General features: G+C 38.5%; 3 protein-coding genes across 11 annotated transcripts in view; 2 read left to right on the top strand and 1 right to left on the bottom strand.

The window, feature by feature from the left end:
- Positions 1-1,025, bottom strand: part of ATG13 (autophagy related 13) — a 34,033-nt gene extending 33,008 nt beyond the window's left edge. For 2 of the 7 annotated variants that reach the window (XM_039358338.1, XM_039358306.1), the window contains exon 1: positions 357-1,023. The gene's annotated coding sequence lies outside the window, so the exon portion shown is untranslated. Of the gene's footprint in view, positions 1-356 lie in introns of all 7 variants that reach the window. The other 5 variants (XM_039358352.1, XM_039358345.1, XM_039358315.1 and 2 more) reach the window with 4 other exon arrangements.
- A 140-nt stretch (positions 1,026-1,165) lies between these two features.
- HARBI1 (harbinger transposase derived 1) lies at positions 1,166-6,219 on the top strand. Its single transcript, XM_039358391.1, has 3 exons — positions 1,166-1,623; positions 4,537-5,235; positions 5,487-6,219. The coding sequence occupies exons 2-3, from the start codon at positions 4,566-4,568 to the stop codon at positions 5,861-5,863; spliced, it is 1,047 nt and encodes a 348-aa protein (XP_039214325.1). The 5' UTR covers positions 1,166-1,623; positions 4,537-4,565; the 3' UTR covers positions 5,864-6,219.
- A 2,642-nt stretch (positions 6,220-8,861) lies between these two features.
- The window catches only part of AMBRA1 (autophagy and beclin 1 regulator 1), a 156,796-nt gene continuing 144,639 nt past the window's right edge, over positions 8,862-21,018 (top strand). For all 3 annotated transcript variants that reach the window (XM_039358402.1, XM_039358410.1, XM_039358415.1), the window contains exons 1-6: positions 8,862-9,031; positions 17,471-17,707; positions 18,219-18,277; positions 18,797-18,980; positions 19,502-19,674; positions 20,924-20,990. In XM_039358402.1, coding sequence (XP_039214336.1) covers positions 17,573-17,707; positions 18,219-18,277; positions 18,797-18,980; positions 19,502-19,674; positions 20,924-20,990 — 618 coding nt within the window. In that variant the 5' untranslated portion in view covers positions 8,862-9,031; positions 17,471-17,572. The remainder of the gene's footprint in view (positions 9,032-17,470; positions 17,708-18,218; positions 18,278-18,796; positions 18,981-19,501; positions 19,675-20,923; positions 20,991-21,018) is intronic.

Raw genomic sequence — 21,018 nt, forward strand, 5'->3', positions numbered from 1 at the left:
TAGCTTAAATGATTGAATTAATGAAATGTGCAAATCTATCCCAAACACCAACTAGGAATATAACCCAGGAAGATACATATCATGGTTGACAGTCTGTTAGGAGAATTAAACTGCCCTGCCCATTTTCTGCTTTGACTCATCCATTGAGATGATCATCCACCAACCCTTCCCAAATCCAAAAGCTGGACTAGAGTGTGTAGACATCATATGCATAATTCTCTTTGTTTCTGCAATTCAATATTCCACACATCATCACCTGCCCCTTGTTTTACTGTAATTCATGAAGAGCAGTATATTTGTAAACATAATCTATGAAGATCTATGTACATTTCAGATGCAAGAGGTATAATCATTACCTGCACTAGAGAGGCTGACAATTCGTGGTTTCATCCCGGGATTAACCCAGAGGCTTATCCTAGCCTCTTTGCTTGGCCATATTCGTTTGGCGTCTCTTCCTCTCGACCTCTCGACTTGATACAGGATGGAAGACGCCTCCTTTCTTCTTGTTGAGGATCTTCTCAGTTTCAGGTAGCAGAGAAATCAGTATATTTAACAAGGGAACCTTCTCTGTCCAACTAAGGAAAAGCACTAAGGAACCTCCGTCTCCACTAGGCAAGCGACCGGCTGCGCTGCCTAATTTCCGCGAGGATACAGCCAGGAAAGGCGCAAGGGGAGAAGGAGTCTAAGTACTCAGCTTGGCTCTTGAGGGAAGGGGGGTGAAGAGCGCGGTGGAGCCTTATAACCCCGAGCTAAAAATCAGAATTTGGCCCAACAGCTTCTCTTTCCAGGCTCAGACAGAGGAGAAATGTCCCCAGCTCGACTACGAATAGACTCCGGTCCCAGAGGCGCTCTTTCCTGGAAGAGCTGTCTGAGGGACGCTTGTTGCCAAAGAAAGCAGTCGGCTCCTCGGTCCCCTAACCTGGTTTCTTCGCTGGAAACTGCGGGGGCCGCGACGATGCCTCACGACCGCGGCCTCTCCCGGGATCCCGCAACCTCCGTCACCCCCGCCGCCATTGCTGATGTTTGTTTTCATCGGCTTAGGGCAAACGAGGCAATCGGGGCAGCACTTTTCACACGGAGTCGAAATATTTTTCCTCTTCTCCCGCAGTCTGATTTCTGCCTCCCTCCAAGAGAATTGGGCCGCAACGCTCATAAGTTCACGAATAAAAAGGCCCGCTGCAATATATATATATATATATATATTAAAAAAATCATACGTGAAGAATCTGCGTTTGGGAAACGGCAGCTTGTGCGTCGTGCGAGAGCGGAAAGCTGCGCCTCGCTTTTCCCGGCGCTGGGGAGAAAAACCGGAATTCAGCGTTTTTGGCTCCTTTGGACTAATCCTAGGATGGGAAAAAGAGGTGAACGTGTGCAGGCTGTTTCTTCTCCCCCACGACATACGTTTATTATTTCTTAATCACATATCTAGCACATCCTTCACAGCCTAAGTTCCTAACATCGGCTTTTGGTCCCCCCCAAATGACTTCCAAGCAAACCCTTCTCTGGCTTAGTTCCTTGACCCTGGCAAGAGCATCTGGCTAGGGCGATCGATGAAATGCTTCATGCTTTAAAGCGTTCTCTTGTGCAACTTAGCTGATTGCTGTTTGGGCCGCTCATTTCAAAGTAAGTCTTAGTTTGTATCATAAATACATTGATATAGAATATAATGTACCCATAGTCAGCTGTAACTTGTTTTGAAATAGGCTAATTTCATGTTTCTCTGCCCTTCTCCAGCTACTTCTTTTGTCCTCAGGCCCCACTTTATCATGTACAGCTAATGCCCATTCTCTCTCTCATGCATCTTTAGCACCATCCATTTCCATTGCTTCCCATTCTCTTTAATTAAAATAGTTTTTGGTATCTTAATCTAAGACAAAGTTCCTCAAAATGATCAATATTGACCTTCAAGGGTTGATGGCATTATTTATTATTATTTATTTTCATATAATATTGGGGGTCAATGAACAGTCTGAAATTTCATGAAGGGGTCAATGTACTGAAGATTTGGGGACCCCTGGTCTAGGACCACACCAAGTAACCTGAAAGACATGCTATTTCAAAATGTGGTTGTGTGGTTTCTCGCTCAGTACATTGTTGTTGTTGTTGTTAATTGCGAAGTCGTGTCTGATCCATCGCGACCCCATGGACAACTTCCTCCAGGTCTTCCTGTCCTCTACCATCTTCTGGAGTCCATTTAAGTTCTCACCTACTGCTTCAGTGACTCCATCCAGCCATCTCATTCTCTGTCGTCCCCTTCTTCTATTGCCCTCAATCTTTCCCAGCATTAGGCCCTTCTCCAGTGAGTCCTTCCTTCTCATTAGGTGGCCAAAGTATTTGAGTTTCAACTTCAGGATGTGGCCTTCTAAAGAGCAGTCAGGGTTGATCTCTTCTAGGACTGACCGGTTTGAACGCCTTGCAGTCCAAGGGACTCGCAGGAGTCTTCTCCAGCACCATAGTTCAAGCTCAGTACATACAAACATGTTTTCTACCAAAATAAAACAGATGTTGCCAGCATCATTATTGAAGGTCCCTTTGTTCTCCAAACAGTTTGCAACTTGAGAAATATGTTTGGCTGCACAAATAATCCCCTCTAGATGTGCTGGTGTCTAACACAATAATGAATTCATTGAGGGCCGCATCAGCATTGCAGTTGCCCTTGGGGGGCCGGGTGGGTGTGGCCAGGGTGGGTGCGACCTACTGGGTGGCCATGGAGGGAGTGGGTGTGGCCTACTGGCTGGGCATGGCCAGCTCTACACTGTTCGCATCAATGGTGCCTGTGGGGGCCTGGGCAGGAGTGGGACAGATCTGAGGGTTTCTGGCAGAAGGGGGTGGGACCAGGGCAAGTGCCAAGGCATGGTCCACTGGAGGAGCCTCTCTGTTCCTCTCAGATCATGTGAAGGGGACTGGATGGTGGTGCAGGCTGCCTGGAATCCTGGGCAGCAGAGGTTAAATGCCCAGCCTAGCCCTCGAGCACCCGTGGCACCAAGTCCAGCCCCACTTCCCCAAGGGGGCGCCCAGCTGCACTTACCTCCTCCTCAAGGCTGCTGCTGCTGCTGTGCTTTCTCTCCTTAGCCAAGTTGTTCATGATGGGTACCAGGGCAAAGTCAGAGGGAGACTGAATGCATTTCAGCCTAGATGGCCACCACAAAATTGTACATTGGCTCCCGGCCGGCCGGCCTGGGCCAGGGCCAAGGCAGTGGGGGCCGTTCTCTCACTGTTTCCAGGATGGCTTCGCGGGCCACATGAAACCACTTTGCGGGCCTTGTGTTTGACATGTCTGCCCTATTGCGCAGTGCTTGGATCTTGAACCTGAACCTGGCCTGTGAGCTTTCCAGCTGACAAGCTCAGTGTTTTTAACCTGTGAGCCATTGTGCCCCTTATTTAAGGATATATTCAATAATAAATGTTTTCAAATGAAATCTGAAATCTGTTTTTAAATAAATAAATAAATAAATAAATGTTTAATACTTTATAAATTAATACTTTATATTAATTATACTTCAGTAGGAACTCTAGAGGCTAGGGAAAGCAAGATTCTAATGCCACGTTATGGCTGGGGGCAGGCTGCTGACGGTTCAAACAAGGGCATGGTTAAGTATATTCAAATACTGGCTAAAGATTAATCTCCAACCATAAGGCTTGACTTCTTTTGTTTTGTTTGACATATGTCATTCTACCTGGAAGCCACAAATTGGAGATAAAGTTCAAAAATTGGGCTAAGCACCAGAAGTAATACTTCTAAAGTTAAAGACATGTTTAGTTGGGGATATGAATGTGCATGTATTTTTGCTTCTAGAGATGATGACTTCTTAGATGAAAACACATATAATTGGCATCAAATGTTAAATTGTATAGATCTGGAAATTAATAAGTTAGGATAATTTATTTAACAGGGAAAATTGAGTAAATGATCATCACAAATTATATATAAATGGCACAAAAATGGAGCAAACAGATTAATGCTTAGGAAGCATTTTCCTAAACTTGTTTGACTGATTTGGAGAATATGCTACCAATTTCCTGTGGAATATATACACTTCAAGTTTTATATGTGACATTGGGTCGATATTAATTGTATATTCTTTCATGCTAACATATTCCCTGACCTGTAAAATTTTAGCTTTTTAAAAACAAATCATTAGTATTTTGCCAGAAAAATTGCCATAATTTATCATTAACTGAAGGTTAATAGCAAAATCTCATGGAGGCCTCATTTCAATTTTTTCCAATAAAATTTATTTGGTAGGAGTGTGGCACATAATACTGCAGGACATTTTATTACGTACTTATCTTTTGCTTGCATTCACAGAAAGTTATACAGTACTTTGGTTTTACAGCAATAATATCAATAAAAGGAGAGTTCCTATATATAAATGAATTTCCAGTCCTAGTAAAATATTGTTCTACTTAAGTCAATGTGATTTATGTTGAACTGAAGTAGGATGAAGAGAACAGCAAAGGAAATGTGCATGATTTTTATCAATATGTTGTATTTTCTTTTTGCTTTCTTTTCACCGGCATTCTTTTCTAATGAAGGTCAACGCAGAAAGGAAGATCAACTTACTATGGCTATTCCCATAGCAGTTATTGATTGTGATCTCTTACTATATGGACGTGGACATAGGACACTGGATCGCTTCAAGCTGGAGGATGTTACTGATGAATTTCTTGTATCTATGTACGGATTTCCACGTCAGTTCATTTATCATTTGGTGGATCTTCTAGGTGCCAATCTTTCTCGTCCTACTCAACGATCCAGGGCCATCAGTCCAGAGACACAGATTCTTGCTGCATTAGGATTTTATACTTCTGGCTCATTTCAGACTCGCATGGGAGATGCCATTGGCATTAGCCAAGCATCTATGAGTCGTTGTGTTGCCAATGTTACCGATGCCTTGGTGGAAAGAGCCTCTCAGTTTATTCATCTCCCAGAGGATGAAGTGTCAATACAACATATGAAAGACGATTTTTATGGGCTGGCAGGTATGCCAGGGGTACTAGGATTGGTTGATTGCAATCATGTAGCAATAAAAGCACCCAATGCTGAGGATTTATCGTATGTGAATCGAAAGGGCCTTCATTCTTTAAATTGTCTGATGGTGTGTAATGCCAGGGGAAGGCTGCTAAGTGCGGAAACACACTGGCCAGGAAGCCTGCAGGACTGCACAGTGCTTCAGCAGTCAGCTCTAAGAAATCAATTTGAAGCTGGTATGCAGAAAGATGGCTGGCTACTTGGTAAGTTCATGCTGATTGCTAGTTCTTTAAATCTATTTTCAATAAAGTTCTGATTGATTTATTGACATGTAAAGTAACCCAAACACAGTTGCATCATAACATGCCTACTTTTATAAATATAAATATATGGAGCTTAAGATGTATATTTTGTTCCCTTTGCTAGGATTTCAGATTCAAATGTCGGTTGCTGAAAATAAAATTAGAATCGTTTGCTATTTACTAGGAATCTCATTTCTTTCTTGATTTTATAGGTGATAGTTCTTTCTTTCTTCGCACCTGGCTAATGACTCCTCTGCATATTCCTGAAACACCTGCAGAGTACAGATATAATATGGCACATTCAGCAACTCATAATATTATTGAACGAACATTCAGGACTCTCCAGGCTCGGTTCCGTTGTTTGGATGGATCAAAAGGGACATTACAGTATTCTCCAGAAAAAGCAGGTAATATCATCCTTGCTTGCTGCGTCCTTCATAATATCTCTCTGGAGCATGGGATGGATATATGGTCTTCCTCTTATTCGGAACAAGTGGAACATCCAGAGGAAGAATATGAACACATGGAATCTCTTGACTCTGAAGCTGACAGAGTTCGCCAGGAATTATTGCTAACACATTTTAGCTAACCGAATTTGAGAATATCAAGTTGGTTTTAAGAAAAAAGATAGAAGGAAGCATACTTTGACCTTTATTTTTATAGAATTTGCCAAGAGGAGTATATTATTTATCAGTACTTTGCAAAAATATTATGTTGAATGTGTGCATCTCTAAGTATTTTGATTCTATTGTGTACATGTTGTATTTTAGTCTATGAAATATATGGTTGTCTTTATTGTCCTTTACTAAAAAAATCATTAAAGATATACGGTAAGATGAAATCTAACAGGTTTATTTTCCTGATAAAATGCTTTATTTTGAAGTTTTGCAAAATATTAAGAATATCTTGTTTTCTTTGTAATTAAATTCAAAACTATTAAGTTCATATGACTAATTGCAATTTATTGTTCACCACCCCAATTATATAATTTATTTTGCTGCATAATTTACTATGCATTTTAATTATCAACTATATTTGTGTAAAAACATTTGTGTTGAAAAGATAGAATTCTCAAAGGATATGTCACTTGAAAATCAGTATTCTTTTATACTAGCATCTTGGAATCACCTTCAAGAATGTAGGTCACAAGGATTATGTCAAGAAACATTTCATAGCTTGCTTCTCCCTCCATGTGACACCTATGAGCAAATCTGAATGCACCTTAAACTATTGTGATAATTGCCAAAAATCTGTGTGAATTTATAATGTTCCAAGAAAGACATATTCAGATCTAGTCAGCATCAAAAGAAATATAATTTCTCAAACACATAGAGAAATCTCACTTTATTTTGCATTGGCCAGATCTCAGTTTGACTATGTCCAGTTCTGGCAATGTACTTTAAGAAAAAAATGGAGAAGTTGGAAACGTTCAGAGAAGCAAGAATGCTCAGAGGACTGGAAATTAAATCCAGTCTCTTGAATTTATTTAAATGCAATTTTAAGAGTGGAAAATGTTACCCAGAGACATGATTCAATCCTTAGACAGACATCTATCACAGGTGCTTTAATTTAGACTCCTGACTTGCTTACTGGACTAAATAGTTCCTTTTAGTTTACTGAATCTGCAAAAAAGTCACAATACGTCACGACACATCATGTGACGTTGTGAGTTTGACACCCCTGTTTTAGAATATCACAACCTGACATTTGGATGGCACAGATACTTATAGTAGGATAAAGTTGAAACTAATGTGGATTTTAAAAATCATTTTAGGGTCATTAGTGCTCTCTGAGCTTGGTGGTTTTCTTGCAGACCTTTCATTACCAAACTAGATAATATTATTAATCCTACCACAGTTCAATCCTGGACTACATTCTCTTCTATTGAAAAACCATTTTATTAGATGTGCCATATTGAGAATATGGAATAGATATTAAGTTTTGTCTGAAAGCATTTATGAGGATCTCATTACAATAAGCACTCCATAGAAGAAAAACAACAGGCAGAGACAAATGATTAACATAAAAGGGATTATTGGAAAAATTACCAAGGGGAATATAAGATTAAATCAAGAGAGCAACTGACATTCCAGAAAATAAAAGCAAAATAAAATGCCTAAAAGATTTGAGATGCAAAGCATATAATCATTTTGTCTGTAAAGTTTCAGTGTTTTAGAGAAATAGAATATGCTGAATGTTAAATAATTGTAGGGTCTTTGGTAGTCTCTGAGTTTGGTGGTTTTCTTGCAGACGTTTCAATACCAAACTGGATGACATTACCCATGCTACAAATATTCTATAAGAAATAATTTTTATCAGTTAAAATACATTATATTTTGATTTATGAATTAGCTAAATCCCAACACAGAACTCCCCTTTATGGATTACTGCCTTGTTGTGGCGAAGGGGCTTGCGTAACTCAATGAAGCTATAAGCTATGCCGTGCAGGGCCTCCCAAGACGGACAGGTCATAGCAGAGAGTTCTGACAAAATGTGATCCATTGGAGAAGGAAATGGCAAACCACTCCAGTATCTTTGCCATGAAAACCCCATAGACAGTACAAAAGATCACCTCAGATGGGGACTGCAGCCAAGAAATTAAAAGATGCTTGCTCCTGGGGAGGAAAGCTATAGCAAATCTAGACAGCATACTAAAAAGCAGAGACATCACCCTGCCAACAAAAGTGCGTATAGTCCAGGCCATGGTTTTCCCAGTTGCAATGTATGGCTGTGAAAGTTGGACCATAAGGCTGAGCGCCAAAGAATTGAGGCCTTTGAACTATGGTGCTTGGACTGCAAGGCGTTCAAACCGGTCAGTCCTAGAAGAGATCAACCCTGACTGCTCTTTAGAAGGTCAGATCCTGAAGTTGAAACTCAAATACTTTGGCCACCTAATGAGAAGGAAGGACTCACTGGAGAAGGGCCTAATGCTGGGAAAGATTGAGGGCAATAGAAGAAGGGGATGACAGAGAATGAGATGGCTGGATGGAGTCACTGAAGCAGTAGGTGTGAACTTAAATGGACTCCAGAAGATGGTAGAGGACAGGAAGACCTGGAGGAACGTTGTCCATGAGGTTGCGATAGGTCGGACACGACTTCGCAATTAACAACAACAACAACAACAACACAGAACTCTTTTAAAGGCAGGTGGACAGCCTCATATCATAATATATTTTTAAATTACATGAGTGAGTTTTCTTTTTAATCAGAAATTATGGATATGTATTTTGAAAGATGGAGAGAAGAGAGGAGAGGACAGGAGAGATGAAAAGGAAAGGAAAGACGAAGGGGGGAAGGATAGGTCATTGGTATCCTCAGGCGTTTCCCCGGATGTGTGGCGAAGATCAGATGACATCAGAACTGAAAGATCTACATCTTGCAAATCCGGCTTTCTCCTTCCTTTTCCTCTCCAGAAGCCTCCCTCCCGGATCTCGCTCTCTGAATTCCGCTCGTCAGCTCTGCTCTAGTTTGCGACTCCTTCGTTCGATTGACTCGGTGCTCGTTCCGCGACGGCTCCAGACTCGACTGCGAGGTGCTCGGCTAGGCGCACTGGCCTTGATAGTAACCCGGAGAGGCAACGACAAGAGAAGCTGCATTGGAAGGAGAAGGCGGGGGAGATCGTCGCCGGATTTGGGTCGTTTCCTCCCCGATTAGATCCCGGCCAGTTCGGTAGCCGACCCCCCCCCCCGCCCCAATCGTCCGGCCGGTTTTGGGGCGTTCGAGTGCGCCGCCGGGCCTTGGTCCCTCCCTGCCCCAGGTAGGCTCCGGGCCTAGAGATTCTGGGCCTGCTTCCCCTCCTGGAGTTGCGGCGGAGAGAGGCCACAAGTGGCGATTTCGAGGGGATGGCGAGGAAGAGTGGAGAGGGCCGGTGGGCGCTGAAGGTCGAGTCGCCTGGGCTACGAGGCGGTAGGCCTAGCCTGGCGTCTGAAGTTCTCCAGCCCGCCCACCTCGAGCACCCACCCGTCCTTCAGTGGGGGAGCCTACCCGCTTAGCCGCATCCCCCGTTCTTTGGCTCGGGCAGACTTTCGGGAGTCTCGGTGCCACTAACAGGTCTGGCTAAGAGTTGGGATCCCTTGAGGGGACTCCCAGGCCTAACCGCGGATATTTTCATGGCGGTCAACCTCCCTCCCAGCAAGAGGCCTTTGCTTAAGAGGCGGCAGGGCTGGCTGGCTTGTTATTTGTGGCATCTTCTGGCATATTTCATTCCCCTCCCCCTCCCCTGGGTTTTTGGTTTGTTTTAGTACACGTAAATACGGGTACGTAATCTTTCCTGCTTCCTTCTGTTCTTTTCCTTTTCCTGCTTCTCTGTTCCTCTTTGAAGGCAGAGATGGGGTTGTTTTGCTCCCGTCCCAAAGAGGAGCGTTTTCGATCTTCTGCCTTGCTAGAAAAATTCTCATAAGCAGAGTCCTGTTCTCTTTTACCAAGAGGTTTTTTCTTTTTAGTGGAGAGCGACTAAGTAACCCTGTGTATGTTTATTGAAGAGAAAACACAGTGAGACATGTATATGTAATTAGAATTGCAAGGTAGACCCAACTGTTTGCCCTTTAAGAAGGGTGCTGCTTACTGTGAGACAACGAATGCAGTCTTACCCATGCTAATCTCCCCAACATCATACGGTAAGCTACAATTATATGTGTGCAGGTTTTTTTATAGAAAAGGAAACAACATCCTTTTCTTTAAAATCTGTATTCCTGCCACATGTATACAAAGAAAACTTCTTTAAAAAATTGGGTCTTCTTTGAACAGTTCTAAAATAAATTCCTTTTTTTTTCAAACCCTCATTTTATGATGTAATATGTGTCAGATGCAAGGATCCCAGTTGCAAAAAACAAAACAAAACCCAGAAACACTCAGTGTATTGCCAGTAGAAAACTGTTACTTTTCTGTCAACATTTGTGCTTTTAATAACACCAGTAAATCTAATAAAACATACTGAAAGCATAGGAGTATGCTAATTACTAATCCGTAAGCAAGAAAGCTTTAATTCTTCTGCTTCAAGGTAATTCTCCCATTATTTATAAAATCCGTCAAAAATAAATGTTGTGTACTTTGAAAGATTGTATAAATAAACCCTGGGTTCAGTCTATCTTGCCTTCTCCTGGATGTTATCTAATGTAATAATAGCTTGGGAAACTGGGGTAGTAATAAAAAGTACGGGTTTTAATATTTTAGATAGACTAATAAAGTACTTGCAAGTATATTTTTGAATAACTCATTTCAGGTATCTTCCTCTCAACTTTGAATATGCAAATGAAGCATCTTAGGAACCATGTGTTCTATTCACGAAGTGAAGAATAGACATTTTTCATAGAACTCTATCCAGTCTGATATTTGGTGCCAATATTACAATATAATTTTAAATATTTTAATGTTTTCCAAAGCTGATTTTAAGGGGTGGTGCAGTGGCTCAGTGGTTTAAGATGCTGGGCTTGTTGGCTGGAAAACCGACAGCCCAGGTTCGAGACGTGAGCGCTGTGAGATGGAGTGAGCTCCTGTTCTCTCCCCAAGTCCTGGCAATCTAGCAGTTCAAAAGCAAGCAAATGCGAATAGATAAATAGATGCCACTTTGATAGGAAGGTAATAGTGTTCCATGACATCATGCTGGCTGCATGACTGCAGATTCGTCTTCGAACAGCACTGGCTCAATGGCCTTGAAACAGAGACGAGCACCACTGCCTATATAGTCTGCAATGACTAGCAGAGTAAAATTTTCAGGGAATCCTTTACCTTTTTTTTAAAAAAAAAGTTTGGTTTGGTGTATTTTATGTCTCTGTTAGCCCACTTTATACTGTTATTTTTAAATCATCCTGAACAACTCCATACCCTCTTAAAATTTTGAAAAGAAACCCAAATCAGATTTTATAGAACAGAATTCCCACAGAGACACAAAATACACCCAATCAAACTTGCAAAATATTAACAGCTCTTCCAGTGGCATGGCAGGGAAAAATTATATCCTAATATTGGTACCAAATACCAGACTGGATAGAGTTCTGTGAAAGTGGTTCTGTTCCACATTTGGCAAATACGTGGCTGTCAAACAACTTGTGTTTGAATATTACAGTTGAAAGAAGAATACTTGGAAAGAGCGTTCAAAAATAAACTTGCCAATACTTTACTAGTAATGTACATTTTACATTTATCTTCATGAATTTCACTTTGTAGTTAACTCATTTTTTAAAAAATGTTGAGATCATTTAAATAACTTTTAGCTTATCTTCCCTAGTATTTAATTTAAGTTAGTTATATATCATCTTGAGATTTCATGAAGATGTAGCCAGATGCTTTACCCCATTTAAAAATAATAATAATTTGGTTTACTGTTTTAAGTACTGTTAGCTGTCCAGAGTAATGTGTTTGATCTTTTAGCAGTAATTTTATTAAATGTTATTAAAAAGATAAAAGCTGATACAAACTAAAAAAAGAATAATAAAAAATAAAAAGTGTAGAAAATAAAAAATAGAAAACAAGAAAAAAGAATATAGTAAAAAAAGAAAAAACAAACAATTCTGCCGTTCATCACAAGTATAAACAATTTTAGTAAATTATCACCTTTAACATACAATAAATGATCTCTTCCCATATCTTATCTTTTATCTATAAACAAATCTTTAAACCTTGTCATTCAGTTCTGGTCAGCAAAAGTGCATTAAGGGTTATGAGAGATAACATAGCTATTCTAACCTTGATCAAATAAGTAAGATAACTTATCTATTCTAACCTTGATCAAATAAGTAAATTAATGTTATATTTCTTCCTTTTATTTTTAACAATCTTGAGTTTAATCCCTCCAAATAATGTCCTAAAACTTGGTTTCTTTTCATTATTTCTTTTTCCCTTCTCACAAAGTTCTTAAGCAGTCTCTATTGTAAATCCAATATAGGATAGATATCCAGGTCACTCTTTGGTTTGTTATTTTATATGCCAGTTTCATTTGTGTATCCAGTGGAGCATATTTTTCAATATCATTCTTGTAGCCTGTCATTTTTAAATCCACTTTCAAATCAGTCTCAGTCTTGTCTGGTAAAACTTCCTGTTCCATGATTTCTTTTAAACAGTCTATCTATAAAATTAAGTTCTGGATCTATTGTTCAAAATATTTATCAGTATGTTCAATGTTAAAATATTTTGCTCTATTCTATTTTAGTAAGTCTACTTTAAATATTCTCCTTTCATTATAATCTTTAGTTCCTTCTGCTTCCCTGTACAGGTAGTTCTTAGCTTTTGACCACAGTTGAGCCCCAAATTTAGGTTGTTAAGTGAGAAATTTGTTAAGTGAGATTGCTCCATTTTAGAACTTTTCTCACCACATTTGTTAAGTGAATCACTGCAGTTCTTAAAATGGTAACAAGGTTAAGTGAATCTGGTTTTCCCATTGACTTTGCTTGTCAGAAAGTTGCAAAAGGGGATCACATAACTCCAGACACTGCAACCGTCATAAGTATGAACTAGTTGCCAAGCATCTGAATTTTATTTTTTTTTATTTTTTATATTTTTTTTATAATTTTTATTTTTTAAACCAACAAAACAAGACAAAACAAAACATAACACACATACACACATAGTATGTGCTGCTCCTTTTTTTTAAACAGCAATTTCGTAACGGTAATCTATTATTTACATTTCCCCCCCTTATTCTTTAGATATATTTGTCCTTGTCCCATTGTTTCTTGTTTGCATTTTTCTTCCTTCATAATACATACTATTTTTACTATACATTATTATACACACATTTTCCACTTTTGACTTTTCCACATTTATTCTCCTCTATTATTTCTAGTCTCCAACCAATCCTACCACTTATTCCATATTAGATAGTACTCAGTGTCTTCCTTTTCTTTTATCTCTTTTGTTAATTTATCCATCTCAGCACAGTCCAGGATTTCCTTATCACTTCTTCCTCTGGTGTTATATTCTCATTTTTCCAGAACTGTGCGTATGCTATTCTTGCTGCTGTTATTATATGTAGAATTAAATACCGTATTTCTTTATTATATTTTCTGTTTAAAATACCCAGCAAAAAGATCTCTGGTTTCTAGTCTACTGGTTGGTCTATTATTTCTTTCATCCATCTTCTTAGTTTAGTCCAATATTTTTTTATAACTGGGCATGTCCACCATAAATGATAATATGTTCCATGTGCTTTTTTACATTTCCAACATGTTGGCGAATTGTTCTGGAACATCTTGGCAAACTTTGCTGGTGAAAGATGCCATCTGTAAAACATCTTCAACTGGTTTTCCTTGAATGCTGCTGACATAGTCAATTTTATGTTTATTTCCCATATTTTTTCCCATTTCTCCAATTCTATATTATATCTGAAATTTTTTGCCCATCTAATCATTGTGTCTTTGACAACCTCGTCTTCCATAAATTGCTAATTAATTTTATTTCTGTACCATGTATAATTTTATCCAATTCTTGCGGCTCTTTTTGTTTTTCATATAAATTTTTGTCCTCTGTATATTTAGATTGAATTTGTGAAAATGTCCACCAGTCAATCTTTCTGCCTATATCTTGTTCCAATTCTTGTTTTGTTTTCAAATTTCCCTGTTCGTTTACTAATTCCTTGTATCTAATTATCTTATTTATATCCAGTAAGTTTGGGTGTTTCAAAGCTTTTGTTGGAGATAACCACATTGGAATTCTTATATAATGTTTTTGTTTTATTTTTTCCCAAGTCTGTAGCAATGCATTCCTAACTATGAAGCATCTGAATTTTAATCAGGTGACCATAGGGATGCTTATGAAAAACGATCATAAGTCACCTTTTTCAGTGCTGTTGCAACTTGGAAAAGTCACTAAGTAAACTGTTGTAAGTCAAGGACTGTAGCGTGCAACATTCAAAGTCCCATCCTGTCATGTTTTTAAGGAATTCAAAAAATATTTTCTGATGGGAAGGATTCTTTAAAATTTATTCCAAATCATCCACATAGAGCAGAGTTCTCTAACCTTTCTGGGCTCATGGCCCGGAGGGGAGAGCAGCAATTTGTGTGAATGCACACAAACTGGCCCACGCCCACTGGCTCAGTGCCCGTTCACACATATGCAAAGGGCCACACACACACACTGCGCTAATGGCCTGTTCGCACATGCAAAACGGGGCACCCCCCATACTAGCATTCCCGTTTGCGCCCGTGTGCATGCAGAAACATGGCTCTGGGTGCTAGTGTGAGTGGGGGGGGGGAATGTGAGCCCATGAGTGCGTGCCCTGGCCAGCCATTTCTGCGACCCGCTGACCAAGAGCCCGTGGCCCGGTACCAGGCTGCAGCCCATAGATTGGGGACTCCTGACATAGAGTATGGAAAAGTGAGACATCAGACATGAGATTCAGGGCACTCAATGTATTGGCTGAATTGTCAGCACTTAAATGTAATTGCTTATAAGAGAGGACTGTTTTCCAGTGATAATAGTCTTTTAGACTACATGTTTCATATCTTTCAGTATTTTAATCTTTGAAGTATGTTCTATAGTTGGGTATCTTGTGTTATGAGTAGTTTTCCTAATATCTGTGTAATGGAATGTTCTTTCTGATTGGGAAAGTTTATTTATTGCCTTCCTTAGTTTGTTCCAACAGAAGCTATTAATAAGAAACTTGTTTACAAAAATGCCTTCTTACATCTCTGATGCCTTCTTACATCTCATTTGTCATATTATGAAGTATAGTAAAAGCTTATTTTTTTCTTCATGTCTTTCTTCAATTATTTTGTTTATAATTCAGAAATCCATTAATTCCTGCTTTACTAGGAGGATGAAGAGACTTTATTAATTCCAAATGCTATTTTCTATAACCAAAGTTTTTTTGTGAGCCTGATCTATGATGAAAAGTTTATATTCTAGACCAGAATGTTGAGGGTATTTTTCAATAGTAGGAATATTTAGCCACCAACTTGCAATTTTTAATCAAAGTAAAGATTTAACCATCCTTACATTCAGTTGATGAAAGAAAAGAGGACTTAACATACCCATATTTGGCCAAGAACTCCTCCAAGACATGCCAAATACTTATTTCAAGTGCTTTTAAGTTGAAGAAGTTGTTTACTGTAGAAATTAAACTAGCAACTTTATCCTTTGGAATACAGATGATTTATACCACACCTCTATATTTGTATAAGCACTTAAAGTGATTTACAGCAACTAAGAAAACATTAAACATTATGTCGACTAAACAAGTTTTGAACAATTACTAGAATTCTGTGTTACAGTTTTAGGGACCTTGGAGAAAATTTATTTAGGATATAGAATCTGTAAAAAATAAAAGATTGAGAATTTTGAATTTATTTTATCAGAGAACAGTAATTTCTGCAGAAGATTCATTTAAGAACTCCATCAACTTTGTTTAACAAGGAAAATTTCTCTTGTGACTAATTAAAAATATTATCCTTCATAAACGGCTGGTGTCTAGGTCAGCAGTTTGGAAGTCCTTAGTGAGTTTAAAATGGTAATAAGAACTCTCCAGTTTCCTTTTTGGTTGTTTATAGAAATTGATATGATTATTTTTTTTTGTAAGCTTTCATAATCTAATTAAAGATTACATTTTACTTCACTTGTTATGTGGCATCTGCTACATCACTTATTTCTGTAGGCAAAACCTACAGGAAAATTCTGGAAATGAATAATTCATCTTTTATTTTTTTAGCATTATTTATTTAGCATTATCACAATAGAGGACTTCATTTTTCTGTGTGTTTGGCTACATTGCTTATTGAGTGAGACAATTTTAAGGATAAATTTTAAAATTATCTGATTTCATTCTAGATAATACATTGTATGCAAAATATTTCAAAAAGAATAATGCAAATTGATCCCTACCTTTATTGAAATTAAAGACGTGATTGGAATGTCCATATTACAAAATTATCATGAAATAAGTATTAGATAAAAAAATCAGGGATTTGATTCCTTATGTATTTCCAGTCTAACAAAATTTATATCCTGCCTTTATTATTTTTACAAATAATATTTTATTTATATTACAAATAATATTTTATTTATATCCTGCCTTTATTATTTTTACAAATAACTCAAAGTGGCCAACATATCCAACATACCTTCCTCCTCCTATTTTCCCCCACAACAGCAACCCTGTGAGGTGGATTGGACTGAGAGAGAGTGACTGGCCCAAAGTCATCCAGTTGGCTTTCATGGCCAAAGTGGAGCTAGAATTCACAGTCTCTTGGTTTCTAGCCTGATGTCTGTGGAGATTCTCAGGCATCCAGGTCATGGTTGTCCCAAAGGTACATTTTCAAGGAGGCAGCTGGGCTTTCTTGTTTTTCTTTGAAGATGTTTCACTTCTGATCCAAGAAGCTTCTTCAGCTCTGATTGAATGGTGGGGAATGGAAGGATTTATATTCCTTGCAAACAGCTGGTCATTTGCATTCTTTTAGAGAGTGGTTGAGGCCACTTGGTGATTTATTTGTGTCCTCAAGTTTTTATTTATTTTATTTATTTATTAGTAAAATTTATATGCCGCCCAATCCCTAGGGACTCAGGGCGGCGTACAAAATTAAAACAGCAAGTATAACAATTAAAAATGAATACATTCATACAGCATGTCCCGATCGAATCCCGGTCCCCCCGAGGACATCAACCCCAGGCCTGCCGGAACAGGAGAGTTTTAATAGCTTTCTTGAAGGCCAGCAAGGTGGGAGTAGTTCGAATCTCGGGGGGAAGTTGATTCCACCACGTCGGAGCCACCACAGAAAAGGCCCTTCCCCGAGGGCCTGCCAGCTGACATTGTCTGGCCGACGGGACTTGAAGGAGACCCAATCTGTGGGACCTCACCGGTCTCTGGGAACTATGCGGCAGTATAGTTTACTTGAGTAGTGCAAATGGGTATAGAGCCTTCTTGGAAATGCTGAAGGACTGTTGTAGACTAGAGATAGATGATGTCGTATCCCTCCCCCTCTGTTGGAGAGGGTGGTTCAATTTTGACATAGATGATTCTTTGACCCCTCTTTCAAACCAGTGGTTTTCTCTGTCTAAAATGTGGACTTCGCTGTCTTCAAAAGAGTGGCCTTTGTCTTTTAAATGCAGATGGACTGCTGAATCTTGTCCTGATGGGGTTGTTCTCCTATGTAGTGCCATGCAATTAAAAACAACCACTTCATAAACGCATGAATTCTATACTGTATGTATTTGTACTGACCCTTGGAAACCTCTGTCTTTTGACTGTTTTGAAATGTCTCTTATCTAGATTTCCATGAAGATAGACTTGCGAGATGTGGATGGCCCTTCTGTAGATCCTTGGCACTTGAGATTGAGTGTCTGTCAGTGACTCATTTTTTGCACTAAAATCATGAAGGTTGTACCAGAAAAGAATGCTGTGCGAATCCTTTGGGGCCGAGAACGTGGAACACAAGCTTTGGGAGCACAGCGTCTTTTGCAGGAGTTGGTTGAAGACAAAACCCGTTGGATGAAATGGGAAGGCAAGGTGAGACAATTGGCAGGAATTCTAAAGGGTTTTAATGTTTTCCTGCTTTATATGGAGGCATGTCGATGAAGATTCTGAATCATCCAGGTAGAGTTGTCTGGAAATGGAGTCATGGCAACTGGACTTTTTTTCTTCTTGGTTCGAAATGTTTTGCTGCTCATCCAACTAGCTTCTTCAGTTTGAGCAAATTGGTTAGAGTTAGGGGAACCCCTTATATGAGGACATTTTGGATTGACACATCCTTAATTATATAAAGAATGTAGCTTTCAGTGAGCTGTGGTATATGAGTGTTTTGCTTGTAGCTAGTTCAATGTACTGTACTTGCACAGTTAATAGATTTGGATTAATTGATACCGTATGTGTGATTTGAAGCCTTTTTGAAATGATATAATGAATGGAAGTTTTAAGAACATATCTGATTTTCCCAATGTTGATTTCGTAAAGCAAAAATGATGGTACATATAGCAAGTACTTTGAGCTTAGAAAATGTTCTGTACTTTTTAACTTCCAGAAAGTTGAGTTGCCGGATAGTCCACGCTCCACTTTTCTGCTAGCATTCAGTCCAGACAGGTAATATTTATTTGTTTATTTATTTAGTTGCTTTTTATTGTATTCTAAATATACATTTGGCAATCAGTCTTTTCCAGACTTTGAAAATTTGAAGTGTGTTATGCCTTTCCACCAAAAAATAACCTTTAAGGTGACTAAAGTGAAGAATGAAATGATCATAAAAACAAATATTGCATAATAATTGTCTTTGAAATGCTAAAATAACTACTGTCTTTGAAAAGATCTATAATTCCAGTTTGTGAATAATCCTACACATTTAAATTAAAAACAGGCTAATTTATTATTGCCTTCCCCAAGTTGAGCTCTCAAGAAGTGTTGGACGATAATCCCAGCTTATACTTTCAAGTCAACTTGACCATTATTGTGTACATTGACGTGATGAGAGCTCTGGTTTAAGGTATTTGGAGGTGTCAGGTTGGGGAAGACTAATTTCCACCACAGTTCTTGCTGTGATGTTTAAAGTAAGATTCTCCTCTCCCCCTCCTCAGTTAACTGCTTATGGTGTCTTTTTTTCCCCAGGACTCTCATGGCATCAACTCACGTGAACCATAATATTTACATCACAGAGGTGAAAACGGGCAAATGTGTTCACTCGCTAGTTGGACATCGACGCACACCATGGTGTGTAACTTTTCATCCCACTATCCCAGGGCTTATTGCTTCAGGGTGCCTTGACGGAGAGGTTAGAATCTGGGATTTGCATGTAAGTTCTTTCTAGCACACGTCTCTTTCTCTTTTTATGCATGGATGATTTGGTCATGGAGTTACTGCTTTAAGTGTACATCCCTTTCCATTCTAAATATGTAAAGAAACATCAGGTGGGTTCTGGATTGGTTTTATATATTTAAAAAGTCTTTAAATAAAACTCTTGCATGAATGGGTATTTTTCATGATTATTTTTCTCTAGTGCAGCATAGCTGAAATGTTTGTGTCAACTCAAATGACTTTTTTTCTCATTTCTCTAGAATGTATGATAATTCCTAGGTAACTTCTATAGACAATATATTGCAATGTGCTTGTGGTAAATGAAGTAAAGAATCCTAGTTTCACTGCAGGATGGGGGCCTGTGTGATTAAAAACATGAAAGGATATGTACTGATCCTTATTCAATTCTAGATCTAGCTAAAGGTGAGAGAGAATAGAAACATGTTTTAGACAGGTTACTTTCTTTTTGACTTTTTTTGTTTCAAAACCATTGGTGACTCTACACTGACTTGCTCTCAGGGTGGAAGTGAGAGCTGGTTTACAGATAGCAACAATGCCATTGCATCCTTGGCTTTTCATCCAACGGCCCAACTTCTGCTAATTGCAACAGCCAATGAGATTCACTTCTGGGACTGGAGTCGCCGGGAGCCTTTTGCGGTTGTGAAAACAGCTAGCGAAATGGAGCGCGTCCGGTGAGTAATCCTGGGAGTGTATCTAGTTAACAAGGAAGTAGGGGAGTAACTGTTGTTAGAAGAAATCCTCAGATAAAATCACTTGAGGTGTATTTATAGATCAAAAATGAGAATGAGTAATTGACAAACTGGATGTACTATGGGAGATCGCTACATTGGCTTCGGTGTTAAATTTGATATTAGCACATGATGATGGTTTATAGTTTGGAAATTATCAGGGAGTGATACATAAGCTATTCAAATTTTCCAAAGGAAGAATATATTCAGAAGTGGTGGTTAGTAGTCCAATTTGAGAATTACCAATAGTTCTATTCAAATTCATAGCTGCAACTGCCTACTGTTATATTTCTTTATCTGAAATAAAGTGAGACTGAAGTAGCATTGCTTATCTAGATCAGAGATGTATGCCATTTTTAATGAGTTCCAACTCACCTATCCTGTTACACTTCTTTAACAACTATAGCCTTTCACAAGTAGTACAGCAAGGTACTTGGGCAACAATACCGGTATGTAATATGTTGAATGACATAGCCGAAACTGAGGCACATAGAATATGCAAGTGGGCATAAATATTTATTAAAAGAAAATATTAAATGATAAAAGGCAGTTGCTTTACTGATTAATATTACTCTGAATATTTTGTTAGCCAGAGGCATCAAAAGCCCAACTATCTGGCTGATAGGATCAAATTACAAAATAAGTCTTGGTGAACTTGAAAACTAAAGACTGTTTGAAACTGCTCTGCAAAAATTGTGCTTATCTAGGAATTAGTGGTTTGAAAGGAGACAATTAAGTGAATGAAATGCTGGTTCTTTTGGAGGTTGTCCTTTAGGTTAAGCCAATAAAAGCCAGAAAAAAGTAGGTGATCCCAGTAACAATCTTACAATTACCCAATGCACAAAAGGTAATAAATGCATCATGTTGAATTAAATTAACTAACATTAACTTTTGAAATGATCATTTACTTTAAACAACTTCTATATAATGTGTGTAACTTGAAACTATTCTAATTATAAATTAGAAACATCTCTGAAATATAGGAGCTTTTGTGTGTGTGTACAACTGAAACGATAACTAAAAATCTTACTTTGCAAAAGTGTTGCTGCTTAGAGAGTTAGATGCAATCTGATTTCTAAAATCAGGCACTTTTTTCTTTCAAAAACTAGAAATGTGGCAAGTTTGTTAGAACTTGTAGATATTATTGTCTTGAATAGCTGGAGTTGAAATTATATCTTCCTTTCTATTTCAGACTAGTACGATTTGATCCCCTTGGGCATTATTTACTCACAGCAATTGTTAACCCTTCCAACCAGCAGGTAATTGTTTTGTGAATCATTTGGAAGA

Source organism: Crotalus tigris, unplaced genomic scaffold, assembly GCF_016545835.1.
Source record: "Crotalus tigris isolate CLP2741 ecotype Arizona unplaced genomic scaffold, ASM1654583v1 scf7180000017576.4783729, whole genome shotgun sequence".
Lineage (NCBI taxonomy): Eukaryota > Metazoa > Chordata > Lepidosauria > Squamata > Viperidae > Crotalus > Crotalus tigris.